Source organism: Hirsutella rhossiliensis, assembly GCF_020360975.1.
Source record: "Hirsutella rhossiliensis strain HR02 chromosome Unknown scaffold00004, whole genome shotgun sequence".
NCBI lineage: Eukaryota > Fungi > Ascomycota > Sordariomycetes > Hypocreales > Ophiocordycipitaceae > Hirsutella > Hirsutella rhossiliensis.
The window spans coordinates 4,320,720-4,342,272 of NW_025408670.1; the positions used below are offsets into that span (position 1 = coordinate 4,320,720).

At 59.7% G+C, this 21,553-nt stretch overlaps 5 protein-coding genes across 5 annotated transcripts; 3 read left to right on the forward strand and 2 right to left on the reverse strand.

The window, feature by feature from the left end:
• Positions 1–9,276: 9,276 nt before the first annotated feature.
• Positions 9,277–10,929, forward strand: HRG_04737 (alpha/beta hydrolase fold domain-containing protein; the record flags this gene model as incomplete). The annotated part of the gene is made up of 1 exon (XM_044863208.1): positions 9,277–10,929. The coding sequence occupies one exon, from the start codon at positions 9,277–9,279 to the stop codon at positions 10,927–10,929; it is 1,653 nt and encodes a 550-aa protein (XP_044721822.1).
• A 1,172-nt stretch (positions 10,930–12,101) lies between these two features.
• On the forward strand, positions 12,102–13,193 carry HRG_04738 (RNA polymerase II transcription elongation factor domain-containing protein; the record flags this gene model as incomplete). The annotated part of the gene is made up of 2 exons (XM_044863209.1): positions 12,102–12,204; positions 12,265–13,193. The coding sequence occupies 2 exons, from the start codon at positions 12,102–12,104 to the stop codon at positions 13,191–13,193; spliced, it is 1,032 nt and encodes a 343-aa protein (XP_044721823.1).
• A 424-nt stretch (positions 13,194–13,617) lies between these two features.
• On the reverse strand, positions 13,618–16,440 carry HRG_04739 (ribonucleases p/MRP protein subunit domain-containing protein; the record flags this gene model as incomplete). Its single annotated transcript, XM_044863210.1, has 2 exons — positions 13,618–14,232; positions 14,275–16,440. 2 exons carry the CDS (start codon positions 16,438–16,440, stop codon positions 13,618–13,620), a joined length of 2,781 nt encoding a protein of 926 aa, XP_044721824.1.
• Positions 16,441–17,426: 986 nt separating this feature from the next.
• On the forward strand, positions 17,427–18,885 carry HRG_04740 (respiratory complex assembly protein Rmp1; the record flags this gene model as incomplete). The annotated part of the gene is made up of 5 exons (XM_044863211.1): positions 17,427–17,462; positions 17,520–17,543; positions 17,593–17,889; positions 17,986–18,181; positions 18,257–18,885. 5 exons carry the CDS (start codon positions 17,427–17,429, stop codon positions 18,883–18,885), a joined length of 1,182 nt encoding a protein of 393 aa, XP_044721825.1.
• A 499-nt stretch (positions 18,886–19,384) lies between these two features.
• HRG_04741 (hsp70 protein) lies at positions 19,385–21,253 on the reverse strand (the record flags this gene model as incomplete). Its single annotated transcript, XM_044863212.1, has 3 exons — positions 19,385–20,825; positions 20,880–21,006; positions 21,115–21,253. The coding sequence occupies 3 exons, from the start codon at positions 21,251–21,253 to the stop codon at positions 19,385–19,387; spliced, it is 1,707 nt and encodes a 568-aa protein (XP_044721826.1).
• Between the last annotated feature and the right edge of the window lie 300 nt (positions 21,254–21,553).

Here is a 21,553-nt window from a genome sequence, read left to right on the forward strand (position 1 = left end):
TGGTCCAGGTTGCGATGCGCCGGACGTCGTCGTTAAGCATCCATCTACAGTACGAGGGCTCAGTTGTGCGGATGTCTTGGAGGCAGCAGAGCTAAACAGGGTCTCAGAAGGGAGTAGCCCTGGGCAAAAGCAGCCGGCGAGGCGCGGGACACGGTCCAAGGGTTGGGCGCGGGAGGACGGGTGGGCAAATTCAAGCAGAAGCAAAAAGGGTAATGAAAAAGCACCGATCAAGACTTGAATCCATTGCTAGTGACGCGGCTTTGAGGGCGCACGCACGAATAAGCGGGCGCTTTTCTTCTTCCTCGTCTCCTTTGCTTAGATCTGAGGTGGCGTGTGACGTTGGACACTTGTCCTGTTGGGTGCGAGAGGCGCGTGTAAGTATGGAGACAGGCGGGTTACGAAGCTGCGACTGTTCAGAGATGGAGAGAGAAGGAGAGAGACAAAGGAAGATGAAAGACAGAGAAGACGGGCGAGCACGGACGACCGGAAGCGGCACCTCGGAAGGGTGCCCTTTGGTCCCGTCGACGAGGGAGGCAGGAAGAGGAGAGGGAGAGATGACAGCATGCAGGTGACAGTTCCATAGACCTATCATGTGGCGCCGCTAGCATCCGGTCAAGGGCCTCTTCTCCACGCAGGGCCTCTTCTCCACGTAGGGCCAACGGTGGTATAGGTATAATTAGAGGCGGAGCCGTTGGGGCTGTTGACGCATGGTCCTCTTTGTTTGCCTTGAAAGGCTCTGTCGGCTCCGTCTCTGAGCGAGTCGGTGATGCCGAGTTGTGCTGTGATGTGTGATGCAAAACGTCGCTGGCTGCTGCGACTCGAGGGGTTGTGGTACCGACAGGCCGGCCACCCACTCATCATCTCTCTCGAGGGTGTTTCTCAGCCGGGGGGGGAGTGGGAGCAGGCTGAACCGCATGGCGAGGGACGAGGACGAGCGAGGACGAGGACGAGGGGGAATGGCGGTTGTTTGTCAGCAGCCAGCATGAAGCGTCTACCTTACCTTATCTTGGGTACCTTATCTTGAGTACCTTACCTTGGGTACCTACAGAGTACCTACCTACCTACCTAGGTACTAACCTAGGTACTAACCTACCTTAAGGTAGGTAGTAGCGAGGGAGAACCCTGCCAAGCAAGCCTCCGAGACAAGGCAGCTGCACGTAGTACTGTGCAGCTCAGGGGCCTGCCAACACTGTACGACGGGCCAATGGTGTGGGTGATGTGGGTGATGTGACTTAGTAAGTACAGTGCATTCGCTGTCTTCCGACTGCCAGACTTGTTTGCTACTTGAGTTGCTGACGCGGAGACACTGATGAGACTAGCATCAACAGACCGAGTAATTACACGCAAGGATGTCTGCTCGACCTCTCCAGCAATGCACGTCAACACCTTCGAGGAAAGCCACAGCAAATGACAATGCCCATTTGCTTGCTTTTCCCCGTTTGTGATTGTGCTTGGACGGGGACGGACTGCTACATGCTGCTGGAGTGTTCATCCGAACGCCTCTGCTGCCGGAGCGAGCGCACGGTGAGACCAGCATGCCGTGACCAAGCATGTGCTGTTCGGCACAGCGGTGACAGGAAACGGATAGGCCTACTCGACGGCCTTTGTTGGTGCGCCAGCAGTGAGCAAAAGCAAGAGGGACGAGGAAAAAGTAAGGAGACTGACAAGGACTAATCCGCAGGTACGGTAATCCAGTTCTGTCAAAACCTCTCTCTCTCTCTCTCTCTCTCTCCCCCTCTCTCTCCCCGTCTTCTTTGGAAAGGAGGAAAAAAGAGGCAACTCAATGAGCCATTCGCGGCCCTGGCGGGAGTCGAGTGCAAATTCAGCCGAGTTGGTCAGACATTTCCCACTCCCTCCCTCCCTGGCTGCCCAAAGACAACTGCCGCACATCCCCCACACAGCTGTTGGAGTGAGTGCTCCAGAGTACAGATACATAGCACAGTGCTAGTTGAGCCTAGTCAGTACTCTCAGCACTGTATATGCCCTCCGTTGAGACGAGGAACACCCCGTGTTCCCTGCCGTGGCCGGGTAGTGCCAGTACGGTATGCAAGTCCCTGTACAAGTGCCCGGAGAGATCGCCGACCGCCCATGAACAGATTCACAAGGCAGATTGGCAAGTGGGTACGTACCTGGGAGACAGAAATCTTGACCGCAACAAATGCTTCAACATTTCAACAAGGCTAATGCCAAGTCCCTGGAGTCGACACTCCCTCCTTGACCGTTTGTTTCTTGCTTGCCGGCCTTGATGGCAATCAGGGAGGCATGCATGCACCCTTTTATCCACGCCACAAGCACAGCTCGCAGGACCCAAACGACCTCATGCGCGCTTTCTTTTTCCGCTTATTTGTCAAGCCGGTGATTCAAGATCGCCCTCGGATCCTGGAGCCGCGGCATCATCTCCAGCGAACCTTTTTTTTTCTTACTTCATCATCCAATCGCCGGGGGCTTTCAAACAAGTAGGCGAACCGACTGGACGATACCGCTTCTCTGACATCTTCCTCTAATAGCTTCCCAGGAAATCACCTTCACAATGCCTCGTTTGCCCTGATCGCCCTCGGGCCCGTGGGGACTGGCAGCTGACCAGGGGCCCTTGCAACACAGCGAGCGAAAAAAAGCCGTGCCCAACGTCGCAGCGCCGCAAACGCTCAACATCGACTGCCTGCAGAGAGGGGAGAAAATGCCGGCACTCGGATCCAAGGCGCTCCGGTGTCACTCGACCTGTCTCTCTCCCCCGGCCTGTTTGCCCTGGCTCATCACAGACTGTTTTGCCATCACCACCAACAAGCCTCAAGCCACCGATCCGCACCAATAGTGAGCCCTGGGACTGTTCTTCCTCCCTCTGTGGCCCCTCTTTTCAACGTCCAACTCTCCTGTCTCTCTCCTCGATTCCTCTGCCATTGGCAGCAGTGCTTATTTGGTTGCCTAGCGTTTTCCGACGTTATGCCTGTATTTCAACACAGACACCACACACTAAACCACTGCCACACCCAACCGAGCACCCTTTCGTCCAGATTCTACGAATACACACTGCCGACCAGCTCGGGACTCTTGGTACTCCATGAGATACGTTGGCCCTCCCTTGGCCACGCCTGTTGTCCTTGACAAGGACACCCCCCCTTCCTTTATTATCCATGCTTGCCCTGCCAATAATCCATCCATCATCAGTGCCAGTGGCCTTCATATCCTGCCTGACGTTATCCTTCCTCCTGCCGCCGCCGCCACCGCCACCAACCGCGACTAGGCGCCATCTGGCATCTTATCCGGTCCGGCGTTTTGGTCAGATGGGGTGGGAGGGCTCACCGCTGCCGGCTCCCCGCAAGACACCATCCGTCGCTTAGGCCCAGGACGTATGTTTCCGTAGATGACTGGCGTGCAACCGCGTTGTAGGAAAAGAAAGGAAGACAAATCTCCCCTCGCCTTTCGGCAAAGGCCCGTCCAACAGGGTTACCCTACTAGTCTTCGGGGCTCGACGTTTCCGAAGCGACGGCTTCGCTCCAAAGAGGCGCTGCCCCATTGCCGCCACCAGATCGTCGACAAAGGGGGGCTGCCCGGGAGACGAAAAAGAAAGCAAGGAGCCAGAAGCAAAACTGCACGGAAATTTTCCCGGGTATCCTAATATCGTCCAATCTGCGTTTCGACGACGACAAGGGGAGAGGAAAGGAGGCTTCTTGCAACCCAGCAATTCGGAGCGGAGCGTCTCAAGGCAGTCCGATGTCATCGGACGATATGCATAGATGGCACCTGACGCCCTGCCAACCGAACAAGACGCTCTCGAGGGCCCTCGTCAAAGTCTAAACCCTGCTTGGAGATGACGAGTCCTCGCTTCGCTCCCGATCGGTCCCAGCCATTGACAGCAACCAGCCCCTGGTTTCTCCGCGCCATACGAAGTATTGCTGGGACGCCCTTTCGGCTCGTGATTCCATCTGACTTGTCATATCCCGTCGACGATTTGCCCTCCATTCTTTGGCTCCCGTCTGCTCATCTCGTCTTCGCTCGATGACCGGCTCTCTCTACATCAATGTCTCGGTCACTTCATTCATCAAAAGACTCCATGATACCCTGGTCTTCGTCCCTGGGACCCCGATATCAGGGTCGTCGACAGTTACACCCCACACGCCGTACACGGTCGCCAGACCCATGGATCAGACCTCGCAGCTACAAAACATCCAGTGACCTACTTGGTGGGGAAGGAGAAACACAATCACAAGCCACCCCTCGGACAAGCCCGACTTTCTGCGGGCATGGAGACGGCCGTGCGGCCTCGCCTCCCAAGCTCCCAAGGGGGCCCACGTTTCCCGTCGTTGGCTGACGTGCAACGGCATGAGGCTGAAAGAAGGGTCGCTACGCGATCACCGTCGCGGGCCAATGTTTGGCCCAAAGGCGAGTCCAGGTGTCTTGTTCCTGTGTGTGAGCCTCGTTGTTTTCTTTTGCACTTGCTGGTCTTGCCTCCTTTCTATTTCCCTCGGCTGTTGCTCGCACATTCTGCTCGTCCCTGCTCAGGAGTGTTAAAGCTTATTCGTGTGCTGTCTCCCGAGCTAGGTAATAAGCATAAACAAGAAAGCGAGGTATTTTGGCTTTGTTCAAGCCAGAAATGGCGACATTGCGCCACCCGGCTGGGCCGTTGATGATGCCCAAGACACGACTTCGGCTGCCGCTCTGCCGACAGTCTCCGGTATTTTCTTCCGCCGCGTCTCGCTATTGGCCCGTAGTTCGTTGCTCGACTGAATCCCCTCAAGGTGATGGCACATGGCCGCAAAACTCCCTGCCCTCTCGTGCGTCCTGGGTAGGCGGCGTTTTTCATGCTTCAAGCCAACCCCCTGTTCTCATGGACGCTGTTTTGCCAGCAGGCTGCATCACCATTCGCCCAAGGTCACGCACGATGATGATCCGACCTTGCGAATCGTCCTCGACGGCAGCCCAGTCTTCTCGGTGCCTTGATCCTCCATCCGGTATACATACGTGCAATACGTCTCTGCAAAGCGCTCCGAAGAACCTTCTCGCTAGCCACGTTGCGCCTATTGGTTGCTCTCGCCGGCGAGGGACCGACACGTCCATGGACGTCACATTCGGAGACAGTCGTTATCCGGGGTGCGATTGCAGTGCCAAGCAGCCCACTCGCCGCTCTCTCCCAGGCTGAACCGCAAGAACGGGGTCAGTACCCACGGCGGCATAGTATTGTGCTTCACGGCCTGCCCCCGAGATGTGCTAGTCCAGTCGTCAAAGATGCTTCCTGTGCAAACCTACTCCGTACATCCGGAGGCGGTCTGTTGCAAGCAGCTTCATTGACTATCCAGTTGAGTCAAGCGAACCGTCTGGCCGATGGTTTCGGCCTGTCCGTAGACCTGGAGTGGGCCAGATCGTCAACTTTACACGGTAGGCTGGCCGTTCTCGCCATCCGTTGAGGGAAGTAAGACGTCGAATTCTACCTCACGCCGTGCTTCGACTTGCGTGGTCTTGCGTGACACGGGGCTCGGTAACCTCACCCGGTTGTGGCGATACGCCTATTCCCCTCCATGGCTTGCCTCGCATGCAACGGAAGGGCAGTCTTGCTCCTGTTTCGAGCTCGGAGAGATGGTGTGCCATATGGAATACTGCAGTCAACTATCTCGTGTTGATGAGCAAGAGTTCAAAACGGGCTGCTTCTCTACCATCTGGGGCCAGCAAGCACGCAGACTAAGGAGAGCCCGACCCAGTTATACGTGCTCGACCGTCTGCGTTGTCCAGCGTTTCCTGCCGTCAGCAGCCTCTGTTAGTCAATCTTGGCATGATGACTTGAATGGTCATTACATTACTTGTTCAAGTCGGGTGTCACTATCATGCCCAGTGGAATAAAAAGGGTTTTGTCCATGTGTATCACGCTCATCATGATGCATAGACGGCATACAGGTTCATCTATTGATCCAGAATGCCAAATTAACTACATAGATAGAGCATGCCTATCAGTCTTTTGAAGGATCAGGGACGGTATTCTTTCTATTCAGTCTCTGCACTCGACATCCCGAGGCCACATTGCATTGGAGTGGTCAAGACCCGTAGAAAAGCGATGCCCCAGCATTCTGACCATGGAAGGGAGCCTGCCTCTGACATTTGCCTCGACGACTGGACAGGGCAACGCAGCAAGCGTAGGCATCAGGGCAAAACAAGTCCTACTGGCCATGTTTCCATGATGCATGGTTACGGTCCATCCGCCCCTTGCTCCTCTCCTATGCTCCCGAGCGGTGAACTGTGCCAGAAAATACTTCCTCGTGAGGGTCAGGCGAGCGAGGCGGAGTTTGTTGGACACCCATTGCCATACCGCCCGACAGAGAGCAGATCGACGACAGACATGGTCACAGGGGCGAATGGGCAGGCAATATCGGCTGCGTCGGCAGGTGTTGGTGGACGCCATTACTCTCTCAGGGGCGGACGCCCGTGGACCTTGGAGCGCATAACTCGGAAGATGAGATTAGACGACAAGTGCGGGAATTTGCGACGACGAGCTCCGAGGAGAAGATGGGGTCGTCGTTGCATCACCGTGCTCTAGCCGAGAGTAGCAGCCCGCGTCCTCATGGGAGGGCTTCCTCTGCACAGCCCCGGACGGTGCTGGACGTCCCATGTGGGAGCATACAAGAACCAAGGCAGCCATGAGAGATATATCTCATGGATGCGACTTGTTTGGGCAAGACTGCACATGGCCAGTTTGCTCATGCGCTGTCGTGCATGAGCCATTGACGTCGTCGAGCCCACACACTTCTCGAGCAAAAGCCCAGATTAAGGCAGCGTGTCCCGGAGCCTGCTCAGCCGGGAAGGACATGCTCCTCCCGGTTAAGGAATAACGCACCGGATCAACCGACTCTCATCACACGGTATGTGCAATCAAGACGCTCTGTCCAAGTCGAGCCAAGGGTGCAGACGGGCAGGGAGGGCCATCGGTGGCTCTGTGTGGCCAGAGGAGGCGTGGCAATGCAGGGGACGATTGACGTCTGCTTGCCTCGTTGCGAATGCCGTGCGGCTTATCAGAGGGCATGCAAAATGGCGCGGTAACGGTAACCCTGCCGGTGGCTGCGACTTAGAAGACGAAGAAGAGGAGGAGGCGGAGGAGGGAGGAGGCGGAGGAGGGAGGAGGCGGAGGAGGGCGGCCGATCACCTCCTTGTCGTGATAGGTTACCGTCCGTAACTGACCGTCTGGATGCAAAGCAGGGAGAGGAGAGGGAGACGTCGATATGGGACCGTAGGGAAGAGCTGGGCGAGTTGAAAGGCGCAATAAGAAACAGAAAAGGGGGCGAAGTTCACCCTCGACATGTGCGGACCAGGTGCGGACCAGACGCCCCGCAGCATCGTCATGTGCAGTATGTGTGTGTGTGTGTGTATTTTCCGTCCAGCGGCCGTAAGGCCGCTCAGGTCCCGGTGGGGCACAGGACGTGCTGAGCTAGGCTATCGAGAAAATCCTGCCACAGTAGGCCTCACCCAGCGCTTCTTGCAAGGCCTCGCAAGGGCGAGCTGTCGGGCTCAATCCCCGGAGACGGCTTTCCCCCTCCACCGGTAGGTTGTCGCTAAGCCCGTCAATACAAGTGTCCGTGGCTATCCTCTGCAGCCAGCCTTCCCGAAGTCCATCCAGCATTTCATCGGCTCTAAGGCGCTCAGTGTCGGAGCCTGGTGCCCGTCAGCGGGTCGTCCAGGCGCGTGGCGATTGCCACAATGGTCAACCCTTGGTTTTGTCCGGTCAGAATTCTCTCGCTCTCTCGCTAACGCTGCTGTCGCAGTCCATGCTTCGGTAACCAGGCGATGGAAATAGCGCAGGAGCGGCGGCAGGAAAACCCTCGAAGGAATCAGAGGCTGTCGTGCAGCTTGCCTTCAGGAGAAAAACCTGCGCAACCAGCCACCGTTGTTTAGAAGGGCGGGCCTTCCAATACCCACAGCTCCTTGGTTCCGAAGGAAGCTGTGAGGTCCGTGTGGACGTGTTGTCGAGACCGGCTTTGCAGAGGAATATGAACTCTCCTAATGTCTTCCTCTGTGCTGTTAGGGCCACGATGGACCCGGGCAGCAAAAGCGCGGTCGGGTGGCCTGCAAATCCGGCCCCCTGCTAGCGAGCCGCTAACAGCTCTGACGGGGGAAGAATTTTTACAGGGGAGAGTTCTCGTCATGTGCAGTACGTACAGTACTCGGCGCATATAGGGTAAGGTACCTCCCTAGGTGGTGGTTGTTGCATGCGCCAATTAGGTTCTGACCACCAACTTGCCCGCGTCGCACCAACCTGGTTACCCGCAGCAGCCTTGCAAGCCCCGATAGGCAATATGCCGGCATCACGATAGCATCAATGCCATCAAATTCTGACCCTTGCGGCCGCCGCGCAGCGTCTCTCGCCGCCGACAGACACCTTCGCTTCGCACCTCGTCCATGGGCCGGGTCTAGAGCGACTATCGCGGCCGCGGCATCGCGAGCTCATGCCTTCGCACCTTCTACTATCGTCTGCTCCAACGAGGCTGTGAAGCACCGCCGACCAATGGACAGCCGGCGCAGATGAATTGCGGTGCTTTCCCCTCCCTTGTGTCTGGCAGCACCTGATTGGCCCAAGCCCGAGTTATATCCCGATGCCGTGGCCCGTCGGTCGAGTTCCGAGATGAGAGCTGCCGTCGATGGACTCCAATCGCCCATTTCTTCCTTCGAGCATGTGCGCATGACCCTGTCTAGGGCTGCCGCCCCCAAGGGCTTGGGGTGCCGGATTCATCCCGAAGACGGCCCTCCCTTTTCTCCTCTCGGCGCCATGCACCCACCCTCGACGTGCGCATGGGGTGACCCTCCCGGTCATTCGGCAACCAAGGCCCGTCTTCAACCGCGTATCTGTACGGTGTCTCGGTGTGCGCCGCTGTGGGCCACATCCCGGTGTCTCTATACGCCCTCACGACCCGTGTTTCTAATTCACTGCCAGTTTCCAAGACCTGCAGACACTGCCACCGGCCGACCACTCTGTCAGCCCGCTCGACATGGCCGTCAAGGGATGCGCTGGAGCCGTGTGCTATTGCTCCGTCATGATGCTATTGAACGCTCACAAGAGGCGCCCTTGCCTCGATTTCCCATATAATGCCCGGCCTGCCTTGCCTGGACCTGGGCTTGGCAGAAGAGCTCCCTTTCTCGTCCACGATGCACTGATAAGTTGACATCTTGCTCCAATAAGTCGCCGCCTATACTTTTACTTTCTGAGTTTTCCCTCCGGCCACGGCCCACACGGAGCGAGCATCGCTTGGACAACGTGACATGGCCTCCATCATGACGGCCTCAACTGGGTCACTCGCAGGGATGCCTTCTCGACACAATGGACGCGTAGCCAAGCTGGTCACGGCCGTCATGGCTCTCTTATGGGCCTCAGCCGTTGCGCTCCCACAGAGCGACTCTCTCCGGACCTATCCCGGGGAGAAGATTGGCTGGAGGCCGTGCGGGCTGGCCAAGGGCCATGATCTCGAATGCAGCGACATTGACGTGCCCATGGACCACTTCGATGCGGGCAACTCGGGCGACAAGACGTTCACCCTGCCGTTGATCCGGATGCGCGGCCGCAACGCGACCCAAAACCTCGTGCTCAACCCAGGCGGGCCCGGCGAGAGCGGCATGGCGTTCCTGTATACCGACGGTGCTCATCTCCGTGACGTGGTCGGCGACGGCTTCCACCTCTTATCCTTTGACCCGCGAGGCGTCAACAAGTCGCGGCCGGCCGCCCGGTGCTATCCCAACAAAGAGACGCGCAGGCGCAAGTTTAAGCTGTCGGACCCAGACGCCTTTAGCCGCAGCGAGGAACGCTACGCCTGGACGCAAAACTATATCCAGGGCTGCATCGACAACATGGGAGAGCACGGCAAGTACATCAACACGCCCCAGACGGCCGCCGACATGAACAGCATCCTCGACGCCGTCGGCCAGCAGGACATGGTCTTCTGGGGCTTCAGCTACGGCACTCTGCTGGGCCAGACGTACGCCGCCCTCTTCCCAGAGCGCTCCGGTCGCGTCGTGATTGATGGCGTCAGCGACTTCTTTGACTGGTACGAGTCGCCCATCCTGCGGGGCGACTTTCTTGACACCATGAATGTCTTTGACGGCTTTTTCGAAGAGTGTGTCAAGGCCGGCGACCGTTGCGCTCTAGCACACCGGGCCCGGACCAAGGAGGAGCTGCGAAAGGTGGTGCTGGAGTTTTTGCGTCACCTGGAAGCACACCCTATCCCCGTCTACGTCGACGCCGAAAGGCAGGGCGTCTTGACCTATGCCACGGTGCTCCAGTCCGTTATCTACTCGCAGCTCTACACGCCGGCCACTTGGCACGTGCTGGCGCGCCATCTGTCGCAGGTCATGGACGGTAATGCGACCGAGACGTATTTCCAGTATGGTGAGGACAAGCCGGACCGCATCGATGAGATCAACGACATCATCGACCTCAACGACGGCGCGTCGGGACCCGGGCACTGGCCCAAGGGGAGGCAGGGCCTGGTGGACTATCTGACGCCGTGGTATGACTCGACGCCCTTTTTCTTCCAGATGAACCGGGAATATTACGCCAAGCAGCAGTGGGCGATTCCGCGAACGCACGACTTCGTGCCGCCGCGGCGAGTGCGGATGGTGCATCCGATGCTCATCGTGTCGACGACGTACGACCCCATCTGCCCGATCGCGTCGGCCAAGGTAGCGCAGCAGGCGTTTGAGGACTCGCGCCTGATTGAGATCAAGGGCTACGGGCACTGCTCCCTGGCCCAGCCATCGTTGTGCATGGCCAGACACTTGCGGGCGTACCTCGAGCACGGGACCATGCCGGACCACCACACCGTGTGCGACGGTGACCGGCCCTATTTCCACCCGCACAAGAAGACAAGGTTGCCGCGACATCTGGAGGGCGCGACCGAGGACGACAAGATTCGCGCTGCTCAGCTGGCCATGTCCGAGGTGGCGCGCTGGCGGCGGTCGTGATGAGCCAACGGCGGGCCTTTATGTCCGATGGCAGAAAGAGCGAGCAATGGACTCTTTTGAATGAAAGGAAGAGGCTCTTGTTGGGAGATGTTGGAGGTCCGTCCGTTGGGGGCGCACAAAGAGCACAGGCGTCTTCTTTGTCACCTGCAGCACTCGACGCCACCGGATCCGAGCCGTGGGATCCGGTGTACCCCTTTTTTTGCGACTTCTCTCCACTTTGCTCCTGCTGTTCTTTGTTGTTTCTTCGTTGTCGATACTTGCCTTTGCCCATAAATTTGGTGTGCGCTGGATGATGTCCAAGGTGGCTGGAGACGTTGCGACCATGCGCGGACTCTAGGCAGCTGGCCGCTCTCGCGCCTCGCCCCTTGATTGATCTAGTCGCCGAGTCTTATAGTATCTATCCCACTGTGTTCGAGTCGACTCGAGTCGGCTCGAGTCCCGTCAGTCTATTCTTCTCGTGCCACGTCGACCACTTACCTACCCTGTATCCGATACACGTAGTAGCCGCTCTGCCGGCCCTGGCTCCGCTGCTCGTGAATCGTCAGGGGCACGATCGCTGCACATGCCATGCAAGGTAATCTTGTATGTGTGTGCTTGCTTGCCTCGTGTTACCTCTTGGCCCCCGTGCCCAGGAACCCATGCGGCTTATTTATCACCCAACAGCAGCGAGACTGGTCGATGGAGGAGGGAAAGATGCTGAACAGGTACAAAGTACTCGGTCCCATGCCCATAGAATACGACTTTGGAGTCTGGGGGTACTATCACTCGGTAAGGTACCTGAGTGATGATGACCCAGCGGCGCGGCCCAAGCCTGTATTTCAGCCCGCCATGATCAGCATTAGCGTCGGCCCGCCCCCACTTTCTACGGAGTCCACATTCTAGCAGTGCCTCACTCTCCTCCTCCTCACTCGCATACCCTAAACTCTTCTCTCCCTCTCCCATTACCTCCTCTGCCTCACCGACTCTCCCGCGACCCTCCGGGTTGGCTTCTCGCGACAGCCTGACAACAGATTCTTCTGTCCGCACCCCTGTCTGTCCATCTGCCCATCTGCCCATCTGCCCATCACGACCGCTGCGTCGACGCCGACGCCCCCCGTCCCCACGGCATTGAGCGTTCACACCCAGCCCACGCCTCCGAGGCGGCCAACGCGCTCCCTCAGCTTGCAGACGCCATGGCCGCATTGATCGATCCCACCGTCAAGGGCAGATACCCCGTCGTCCTCGGCGAGGGCATGCTCGACAAGACGTCTAACGACATCTTCACCGGCATCCGCTGTAAGGCCTCGTCATCATTTCTTCCCCCAACTACCTGCTGACTGGAGCCTCACGAAATAGACAACCACAAGCCGGACTTATCCGCGAGCGATGCGCCCGCCCACGCCCGCCTTAAGCCGTCCCTGCCGGGCAAGACGACCTCGTATGATCTCTCCTATACCGATGGCGGCTCCTCGTACGCCTATACCGGGACGCGCAGCGTTGACGATAACCAATACGTCCTGCACTTTGACCCTGAGCGCAAGGTCTTTATTCTCGATAAAGTCGACTCGACTTTCAACTTGAACATCACCCGCCTCCCGAGTAACTCGGACCCCGCTCGGCTCGCCCGACAGTACCCTCACCTCGACAACCAGAAGCCTGACGCCAAAAAGAACGCCACGGACAGGCCTAAGCCCAAGCCCGCTGCCAAGCCACCTGCCAAGAACCCCGCCCAGCAGACAAGGCAGCCGAGGCGCAAGACGGAAAAGAAGCAGCCTCAGCCGCCAAAGGACGTGGCTCTCTCTCTGCCCAAACCCGAGCCGCCCAAGCAGGACAAGAAGAGCTCGAATCGCGCCGAAAAGGACGAGGATGACGAGGACGAGGACGACGGCGACGGCGACCTGCTCGTCGAGTATCCCGGCGGCAACAACGCGGCCGCCAAGCTGACCGACTTCTCGCCCGCCTTTCCCGCCTTTCCCCAGCCGCGCCGCTTCGACGACTTCATGGACCAGCGCGACTCAGAGGGCGATGCCGACGGCGAGAGCGACGGCGATGTCGACTTCGACTTCAAGCTGCCCAGCCCCGTCAACCACAACATCCAGGTGGCCCCGGCGGCGGCGGACGGCCATGCCGACGACGCATTCGCCGCCGCCGACGAGCCCGGTAGCGCCGCCGACATGGAGGACGACCTGGAAAAGGAAATGGAAATCGCCTTCGAGGACTTGGCCAATAGTCAGGAGGGAAGCCCCGACGGCGGCGACGAGAGCGAGATTAGCGAGGAGGACTAGCGCGCTCGGCCCCCATGTGACACGACATGATGCTTTTTTTTACGATGGTGGGCGGCGGCCTTTTGAACTGCGCTTTGTTTGATTGGTTTGGTGGTTTATTTTTGTCGTCATTGTTTTTGCAGCTTGGACAACGTGTGGAAAGGGAGGGTATCAATCATTGGCGTTTGACGGTCTCAAAACCCGACGTGGAGGCTGATTGAATATTTGCGACATTGGCGACATGTATCGTCTGCCAATATTATGTGTCTTGTTTTTTGCAAAGGGTTGGTTGCTGCTTTAATACCACTCTGCTACTTTGTATCTGAACAAACTTTGGCAATTGCCCATCCCGAACCGTGACATCGTGACATTCATAGTCCGTCACGGGAAGTAGAGTAAAGAGAAGTTAACTTTTTTTTTCCTCGTCGCCCCGTTCCGCCCGTCATCAAACAGCCTCCCAGCGCGCAAGCCAACCGACGTTCTCGCCGGCGTTGCGCACCACGCACAGCCGCCCGGCCCGGGCGTCGGCCCTGACGTCGGCCAGGACCCCCCCCCCGGGGCGGCGAGGCGTGCCGACCGCGACGCAGCCAATGGCGGCGGCGCGGCCGTCGGCGAGGCAGAAGGAGCCCGACGAGACGAAGCCGACGAGGTCCGCGGCGTCGGGCACGAGCGCGTGGTGGCCGCCGCCGCCGACGTCGAGCAGGTTGGGCGCGGGGGGCGGCGCGGCGACGAGCTCCCGCGCGAGGAGGCGCTTGCGGGCCTCCACGTCGCCCGCGGGTCTGGCGGGGGAGCCCCTGGCCTGCCCGTCGGCCGGGCGCGGCGCGGTGGTGGGCGGGATGCGCACGAGCCACTGGGCGCGGAGGTCGTGGGGAAGACAGGACGTGCCATTCGCCGCCTGCACCGGTTGCTGCTCCTTTTGCTGCTCCCGCATCCGCGGCGGCGGCATAGTGGCGGGAACCTCGGCGTCGGGCGAGGTCGCACAGGGCGGCGGCGGCGAGGGGAGCCTGTAGATTCGGGCGCACGGCCTGACAACGCCGCGGCTCAGGAGGGAGATCCGCACCTGCAGGAGGGCGTTGGGTGGGGTCGAAATCGGAAACGTGACCAAAGCGACGATGCTATCAAACTCGGTTCTTGTGACGAGGCTCAACTTCTTCAGTGAGGGCGTGTCGGTGCCCTTCTTGGCCGGTTCGTGGCTCTTCTTGGCTCCCTGCCCCGTGTCCGTGGGGCCATTCTCTGCGATCTCGGGCCTTGAGTCTGTTTCCTCCTCCGGAGTCTCGTCTTGCCGCGACGTGGGCAGACCAAAGAGCAGCTCAAAGTCGCATGCATGTCCGTCGCCCACCTCCCCCTTTCTCCCAGCGCCCAGGTCGAGGGCCGCCCACTCGGTCCTCTTGCTCTTGGGCCGCCGCTCCCACTCCTGCCTCCTCTTGCGCCTCTGCTCCAGCTCCCACTCTGCGCCGGCGTCCGTCGCTGGGTGGTCCCCCGGGAACCATGGCAGCCCTCGCTCAAAGGCAACTTGCCTGGCCTCGTTCATGCCGCCGAAGCGGGGGTTGAGGCCGGAAACAAGAGGCACATGCACCAGGCTGTACCAGACGGGCAGGATGCACTTCCAGGGGGCGAGCAGCGTCCACGTTCCTTGGGTCTGCATCCCGGACGCCGAGCGCGACGCAATCAGGATGACGGGAATAGGAGGATCGGCCTTGGTAGGCGCTAGGAACGAGCCTGCGGCCGTGTTTCCCCTCCTCCTGTTGATGGACTTTTGCGACGGCAGACACGAGGCGCAGTGACGGGCGTCGCGATCAAACAAAAGGGACGGCTCCCGGCCCTCCTCTGCTGGCCACCTGGCCATGGTGCTCAGAAGAGCCATCTGGGCCTCGACGCCCGCCGGAAATCCCCTCTTGCGCGGCGGATGTCGCAAACGGGGATCCTGGACGGAGAAACTCAAGACGGCATTCGCCGGAAGGGTCGCCGGATTTGTCAAGCCTTCCAAAGACTCGAAGAGGGCTGCGTGGCTCGACCTGGGTGAGTCTTTTGTGACGTATGGCGTCAGGACGGCAAGGAGCGCTTCCGTCGACGCCGGGCCCGTGAGTTCGATGCTGCCAACCTCGAAACGCAGGTCCTCAATGTACACTCGTGGTCTGGTCATCTTGGTCAGCCGGAGCAGCTCGTTGAAGACTTCGAGAAAGGCCGATGGGTGCACCCTCAGGTACACCTGTCTCAGCACGATCTTGTCCCTCTCGTGGTCGTGGCGACCCGGCTTGTCAGGGTTCCACAAGACGGTGGCCGGACACATCAGACGTTGATGGCGGCCGCTCTCCCTGCTCAACATGCCCGACCAGACTCTGGTGCCCGACCTCCATCTCCTCCCCTTTTCACCCCAAAGAGAGTCACCCCATGACGAGGGCTGAGATATTCCGACCCTCTTCAATACCTTCTCCAGGCCGTCAGGAGACCCGTACACGCCAATGGTGCTCACGTAGCTCATGTCCCAAATCATGGTGCCCCTCTCACCCTGGGCGCGATGGGTCGGCCGGTAGATTTTTTCGTTTGGCGTCAAGGGAATTGCGAAGCGCCAGAGGGGTTCTTGGGGGTCAGTCATGCGCGCCCTCTTGGCGTGCCAAGTGTGCGTGGGAAGCCAGGTCTTGTTGATCTGGCGCTTTCGGAACTTGGCGGCGGGCTGTGGCGGCTCGTTGAGTTGGTTCCTCCGGATCTTGGGCCTCGGCTTCCTGCCGACGACGCCCTGGACCTCGACCTGCTTGCCGTCGCGCTGGGAAGCCTCGGCCTGCCTCTTCTTCTTTCGGGCGGCGAGAACACGCAGCTTCTTGGCTGTCTCGGCTCGTATGCGCGCCCTCGTGGTGGTCGGTTTTCTCCTCCGTGCCTCGACCAGGGGGGTGTTGTCTTCTACCATCTCTCGCCTCGCGCGTGCCTTCAGCCGGCGCGGGACCCTCTTAGGGTTATGGCTCGCGGTTCGCCGGCGCAGTCCGCGGGGCACCTTTTGAAAGGCGCGGCTGGAACCGACGGCCTTTGAGGTGGCCATGCTCTGCTCGAGCGACTCGATCTCGAACTCGTGGGCGGCGACGAAGGCCTGGAGGTCCAGCTGGCCATCCTTGAGCGCGGCGTCGGCTTGCTGGACGGGGATATTGCGCGCGGCGTGAAGCTTGGCTCGCTTCTGGCGCATGACATCGTTGCGGGCGTTGGTCGGGTGGGAGGCGATGCTGCGCTTGTTGGATGGCGGAGCGTTTGGGCCGCCGGCCGGGGCTTTGGGGCCCATTGTGAGCCGGAGCTTGCTGGATGGCAGGGCGCGGAGATGGGACACAGGATAGGAGGAGGGGGGAGAAGGAGAGGTTGAGAAGAAAGAAAACTCCGAGAGAAAGCCGGGCGGAGGCTTTATCGATAAGCCCTACGGGTGGCACCCGATTTGTCCCCTAGATTGCGTGCCTGGCGCCTAGCCTAAGTTAGGTGCTTGGTGCTTGGGCTCAGTGCATGTCCCGCCAGTTAGGGCGGTACCTTGATCACGGCGCCTGGACCGAGGGCGTTTGTGGTTGTCCCATATCACCCCCGGGTTCTACAGGCTGCCGCCCCGGGGAATTACTCTCGGCAGCTAGCCGGCCGCTGGAACGTGTTCACGTTGCGGGCAGCTTCACCACCTGACGTATTGCAGCTCGCCCCCTAGAGATCCATCACAGTCATCCTCCACCTCCACCTCCACCTCCAATAAGTTACACAACAAACAGCGGCACCCCTTCTCTCGGCTGCCTCTCATCTTCGACATACGAAACATCCCCTCCCCGGCATCAGCATCAACACGAGGCCGTGCGGCTTGGCATCACCCTCAAATCATCGTCTCATCACGTCCCTCGTCGCTCTCGTCGTCTCCCACCTTGGCTCGTCCCTGTCATATCCCACAATCCATTGCACAGACGCTCGTGCTGTCCGTGTCGAGGACCCGACCCCTCCCCGGCCTTGCGGCTGAGGAACGGTCGATAGTCAGACATGACCTCCTTGAGTGAGTTGTGTATTTTCTTGTGCGTCGCCTTGGCCCCCTTGACGAGGACTCCCCTTTTGCGACGGCCAAATTGCTTGTCCTTGGCGCTCGGTAAACGCGCCTCGGCTGCTGATGAGGCGGCAAGCCACCAACTGTCTCGTTTCCCTTGACCAACTCCACCGGCTTGCAAAAAGAGGACAAAGCCGTCTCCGCGTTCCCCCTCTCACTTGTCACCCGCCGCGTTGAATCGATGAGTCGCCGCCGCCGCTAACATGCATTTCCTGCCGACAGTTGGCAAGGCTCGAAAAGTAGGACCGCAGAGGCCCTTTACGCATATCTCAAAGTTGCTAACCAAAGCCTGTTAGCCCAAGTTTGAATTGCATCTCAAGGTGAGCCTCGGTCGAGACTCTGTCTGCATGACGCTCACCACGCACTCAGATCTACGACCTCAACAATGTCCCGCTCGTCTCGGGCCACTCCTTTATAAAATGGCACCTCGCCCACTCCATGCACGCCGAGCATCGCGGCCGCACTGCCAAGTGCCCCATCTCAAACCACAAGGTCGACTACAGCTTCAGCAAGCTCGTCCCCTCGGTGCGCATATCCATTGACCGGAACGACAGCCTCGCCGAGTGCCCCCTTGAGCTCGAGGTGCTGCAAGAGTTTCCCGTCGCCGAGAAAATCACCCTCGGCCACATCAGGCTCAACTTGAGCGAGTACGTCGAGGAGAGCGAGGCGCTTGCAAAGGATGTCGCATCGCCTCCCCGGCACACAAACAACAGCCTTGGCGTCAGTCCGACCAGCACCGGCCCGCCCGACGGCCCCAAGCAGAAGAAGGCCGAGGACGGCATCGTGCGGAGGTACCTCATGCAAGACAGCAAGGTCAACAGCACCCTGAAGATTGGCATTCTCATGGTCCAGGTGGACGGGGAGCGCAACTTTGCCGCGCCGCCTCTGAGGACGGCCCCCGTTTTCGGTGGCATCGCCAGCTTCATGGGCCCTGAACAAGCCGAGGACGAGATTGGACGTGCGTGGAAGCCCTCTATCCCCTTGATTCAAAACCAGCAGCCTAAGCTAACCCGCCCTTCCCCCTCTACCTCAGCGCTGCCTAGCATATCCAAGGGCCGCGACGTCGCCGAGATTCAAGACCTGTACCGGCGCACGCTCGCAGCGTCGTGGTCGCGGCAGCCGAGCGAGCTCACGGCTGACGAGTGCATCGAGGACATTTTCTCGGGCGGCAACGGCTGGCGCACCAAGCGCGACGCCCACTCGCCCCCGGGCACCGACGACGACGACAACAACCTCGACGACGACGCCGCCGACGCCAACCAAAACACCCTCCGCCCTGGCGACTTCCGCCGCCTCGCCGCCCAGCACCAGCACCAGCACCCCGGCGGCGGCGGCGGCGGCCACAACAGCCACAGCCACCATCGCCGCACGCACAGCGCCTCGAGCGACAGGAGCACTTCGACCGTCACGAGCCGCGGCGGCGCCGCTGCCAAGAGGGGCGTGCGCATCGCGCGTCTCCCCACCGCCACCGACGATGGCCGTGAGTGGCACGACGACGACGCCGGCGGCCTCGCGCCGGCGCTGGGCGGCGGCGGCAGTAGCAGCAGCGACGGCGACCGCAGGAGCGACGATGCGGGGCCGCCGAGGCGTGTGCGCGAGCTGGACGAGTTTGACCTGCGCGATGACTTGGTCGCCTGGAAGCTGCCGGGCGTGGCTACGTAGATGCTGAGGCAGGAGAGAAGAGAGTTGTTGAGCATGCGCATGGCAACCTTCAACGCGCAAGTGACGTCTTACAGGCTGCATTGCCAGGCAGGGACTTGCCCCTGAGGATAAAATCACACACCAAATCACGCGTAGCGCTGCCAATCTTTCTTCCCTTTTTCTCGTGTTTCTTCATTTCTCGAAAGAAAAGGAAACAACGTTGAAAACGTTCAAAGCCCGGATGTCGCCCGTCATGCTGCTCTCTGGTCTAATCTCTAGCACGCCCACCATCCCCAAAGATGTTGTTCATCACAGCTGTCTATATCCGAGGCAAGTCCTGTGTGCCCATGGCTTACGACCAAGACATGACCGCCGCACACGCACGTGCCCAAGACGATGAGAAAAGGCAGAAGGAATGGGGCACACAGGACAGGGAGGCCGTTGTTATTTCCTTTTTTCCCCTTCTTCGCCAAGCGCACTCTTTGTCCCCTCCCTTTCACAGCTTCACCAATGGGATATTTCAGGGAGCGGCCAGGTTTCCTCGCACGCCGCCCTTGCCGCCGACTTCGCGCGCCGTAATCGTCACGGCCAGGTCGCCCGCCACGTTGATCGTCACCTCGACCTTGCCGCCCTTCTTGACGCCCTTGACGGCGGCCTCGGCGAGCTGCTTGCCGATCTTCCACACCTTTTCGCGCTTCTCCTCCTCCTCCTCCTCCGAGTCGTCAAAGTCGGAGTCGTCGTCCTTGCCGTTCGCGCTCGATTCCTTGGCCTTGGGCTCCGGCTTGGTCACCTTGATGTGGGTGCCGCCCTCGACCACCTTGATGAGAAAGTCGCCGCCCTCCTTGGGGCAGGCGAGGTGGACGATGCGACGAGCCGGAACGGCCGTCTCGGCTTGCATGACGGGCTTGAAGACGTCCTCGCCATCCGGGCCGACGGCGACGACGCCGATGGCGTTGGAAATGTGGTTGACCGTGGTCACGGCGGGATGCGTCGACTGCTCAATGTCCGAGGCCTCGTACTCCTGGATCAGCGAAGCCTGCAGCGCGGCGCCGCGGGCCTGCAGCTCCGAGGGGTTAATGGCAGTCGTGCTCGTCGCGGGCGCAAGGATCGGCGTCGACTGGGGGAAGATGGCGCGGAAGTTGCTCGCGACGCGAGGGGTGTGGGAGGTGCCACCGCACATGATGACCTCGTCGACATCCAGGATGTCGAGCTCAGCCTTTTTGACGGCGCCCTCGACCAGGCGGTTGAAACCCTCAAAGATCTTGCGGCCAATCATCTCGTATCGTATCCTGTTGATGGTCGAGGAGAAATCGTAGCCGTCAGCCAAGCTCTCGACACTGAACTGAGCATTGGTGCCCAGACTCAGGGCCTTCTTGGCGGACTCGGCTTCTTGTCGGAGCTTGGCCAGGCTCTTGGGGTTTGATCGGGGATCCGTGCTGTGCTTCTTGATGAACTCCTTAGCAAAGTGGTCCATCAGGGCCCCGTCGAGATGCACGCCGGCGAACTCGTAGTCGTGCACAGTGGCTAGGATGGTATACATGCCACCCCTGGAGGCAACAACGGCCACATCGGAGCGGGTTCCGCCCAGGTCAGCGACGACGACAATCTTGTCCTCGACCAAGGCCTCGGGACGGGCGTCGTAGGCCAAGACCGCGGCAACGGGGTCGGAGATGAGCTGCAAGACCTCAACGTCGGCATCGTTGGCAGCCTTAATCAGGGCCTCGCGCTGCTTGTTGTTGAAGTCGGTCGGGACTGTGATGACGGCAGAGGTGACCTTCTTGCCCAGGTACTCGGAGGCCGAGTTGACGAGGCGGCACAGGTAACGCGTGGAGGCGTCGCTGACAGACACGGGGGATGCCTCTCCTTCGTTGCTCTTGTCCTTGACGGAGAAGGAGACGGCGCCGGCCGAGTCTTGGGGATGGGCGGCGGCATGGCAGTGAGTCGGGTCAATGGCTTTGAATCTGCGTCTCGTAAGCGTACGCAGCGCGCCATTGGGTCCAGGTGAATGGACGCACTCTTTGCCCAGGAAATCGCGGAAGTAGGCAATTGTGTTGGTCGGGTTACGGACTAGGAATGCCTTGGCCTGGTGGCCATAGTATTCGTCTCCGTCCACGTAGGACAGGACGGTCGGGATTTGTCGGTCTATGCATCGACGGGCAAAGTCAGCACATCGTGAGCTTTTTCTCCCGCATCGCCCCAGACGTCGCCCTCGCTTTAGAGGCCCCGAGCAGGCGTTATCGGTTTACGTACCTCCATCCTCGTTGGCAATGACCTCGGCCTTGTCGTCGACGGTATAGGCAATCGAGCTGTTCGAGTTGCCAAAGGTGATGCCAATCGCCACCCGGTCCGCCGGTTCAGGACCGGGCCTGACGCCCCTGCTCTCAGCCATTCGGAGCGACGTGTGTATCGAAGAGAAACCGGCAAGCTTAAGAGTGTCGCGTGGAAATAAAGGGCGAAACGGTTGTCTATGGCGAACCAAGAAGCGATTCGGGCTGTAAAAAGTGTTTGAGAGGCAGCAGGTTGTCTTTTTAGTGGGGGTTCCCGTTTTCTCTGTCCAAAAAATTTCGAGCGCTGCAACTGGCCAATCTATGCACACGCCCCGGCCGTGTTGCTAGCTATGCTCTTATCGATGCCCCTCTATCAATTCTGAAATTCGCAAAGCAAACATCACCGCTCGCAAGCCTGCCCA